This window comes from Charadrius vociferus, unplaced genomic scaffold (genome assembly GCF_000708025.1).
Source record: "Charadrius vociferus isolate BGI_N301 unplaced genomic scaffold, ASM70802v2 scaffold477, whole genome shotgun sequence".
NCBI classification, from domain to species: Eukaryota; Metazoa; Chordata; class Aves; order Charadriiformes; family Charadriidae; genus Charadrius; species Charadrius vociferus.
In genome coordinates, this window is record NW_009649449.1 from 5,144,310 (window position 1) to 5,146,220 (window position 1,911).

At 62.7% G+C, this 1,911-nt stretch overlaps 1 protein-coding gene across 1 annotated transcript in view; it reads left to right on the forward strand.

The window, feature by feature from the left end:
- ARHGEF16 (Rho guanine nucleotide exchange factor (GEF) 16) overlaps positions 1-838 on the forward strand; it is a 9,828-nt gene extending 8,990 nt beyond the window's left edge. Inside the window, exons 14-15 of the mRNA XM_009889681.1 lie at positions 177-278; positions 699-838. Coding sequence (XP_009887983.1) covers positions 177-278; positions 699-838 — 242 coding nt within the window. The remainder of the gene's footprint in view (positions 1-176; positions 279-698) is intronic.
- Positions 839-1,911: the final 1,073 nt, after the last annotated feature.

Consider the following 1,911-nt stretch of genomic DNA (forward strand, 5'->3'; position numbering starts at 1 on the left):
GTCTTCCCCTCCCCATGTGCTCGGAGGGGGCAGCTGGAGAGATGAGGGGAAGGGAGCGGGAGCTGCGGGGGAGCTCCGGCGTGGGGGGCGGCCGGGGGGGCACTGCCGAGCAGGGGTGCCGGGCTGGGGGTCCCGGCCGTGCCCTCTCACTCGCTCCTCACTGCTGTCCTCCGCAGAGCTGAGCCAAGTGGAGATAACCCGCACCTACCTGGCGAAACAGGCGGACGAGATCTCCCTGCAGCAGGCGGACGTGGTCCTGGTGCTGGGTGGGGAGGACGGTACGTGTCAGCCCCTGGGGACCTGTGGCCGGGGGAGGCTTCCCTTCAGCGGAGTGACAGTGGGGGGGAAAGCTTCAGTGATCCCAGCGAAGCCCTAGCTGCTGGTGCGGTCCGTGTCGCTGGCTGGAGCTGTGTCCCAGCAGACGGCGGTGGGTCCCCGGGGGCCGTGGCTGGCTGGTGCGCATTACTACCAGGAGCGCAGACTGTGGCTGGCAGCCGGCAGCAGAGACCCCAGCAGCGAGAGAAATAAGCCCCAGAACAGGCAGTAAACCAGAAACCTCCTCCCCTGCGCAGCCTTCCCCGGGCGCCTCTGGCTGTCGCCTCCAGGAGAAGGGCAGCGGCGCAGCCCTCACCTCCCACGCGCGTCCCCGGGAGCGGTGGCCCTTCCTCCTCGTGTGCCCAGCTCTGTTCCTCTCCTAGGCTGGTGCTGGGGCGAGAGGCTCAGGGACGGCGAGAGGGGCTGGTTTCCCCAGTCCTGCGCCCGGCAGATCACCAGCCGCACAGCGGTGGAGTGCAACGTCCGCCGGATGGAGCGGCTGCGGATAGAGACCGACGTGTAGGCTTACAGCCAAGGAAAGGTGCCTCTGTCGTGACTTATTTCAGGGGTCTTCGAACCTCCACGGACTGAGCCCGTAGCGAGAAGGGAGCGGGAGATCCTTTCTTCTTGAATTTTGTTTGGAGCAGTCACAGGCGGCAGATCTTATCGTTCAGGACCGGTCTTTGTAGTGGCTGTGACAGCAGCTAATTAATGTGAGCCCCGGCATCCGCCTGCTCTGGCCAACACTAATATTAACGACCTGGAAGAGGTTTCAGGAGGCCACTGGGTGTTGGCTCAAGCTGAAAAGGCCGTGGCTGCGTTCTGGGCTCTGCCACGTGCCGCCTGCTGCCGTCTCGTTCCCTGCTGACCTCTGGGCCGGTGCCGGGGGCAGCGGCCGCACACCTTGTGTGGGAAGAGCCGGGGCACGGGGATGCCATACCCGAATCATGAATTTTTAGGAACTTAAATCTATATGCCAGGCTCCTTCCTTGACCCAATTTTCCCCTCTTTTTCTTTTTTTTTTTTTTTCTTTTTTTCTTTTTCCTCCCCCCTCCCTCAAATTATTCTTGGTTCTTTTAAACACCACTGTGACCTGGGCAGGGTGAGGTGATGCCCACTGACCCTCAGTCCCTCGCCAAGCCGTTGGATGCTGGAGGCTGATGCCGTCAGGGTTGTTCTCGTGGCATCAGCTCTAGGGGCAGGAATGGGATGCTCCAGCCAGAGGGAAGCGATTTGCAAGTCCCACCAGAGGAGCACGGAGAGGAGCAACGCTGCAGCTCCTGCCTGCCTTTGCCCTCTCTGGGGGGGGACGTGGCTGTGCCTGGGCAGAAGGTGGGGGCTCAGTCCACCGTAGCCACGGAGGTCCAAACCCCATCCCTCCTGAGGCAGAGCCGTTCCCTCTCCTGCCCTTCTCCCCCAGAATCGGCAGCGACAGGGGAGGAACGAAGAGGGCTGAGGCCGGGTAGTTCTTTTGTCAGAGCTGGGCAGTTCACAGCTGGGTTTTCCCCGAGCCAGATGTGTAATGCCGCAGGGCCGTCGGGGCGGTGGCTCTGCGATGCTCAGCCCGTCGCACCTCAGGGCAAGAGTAGGGAAAAT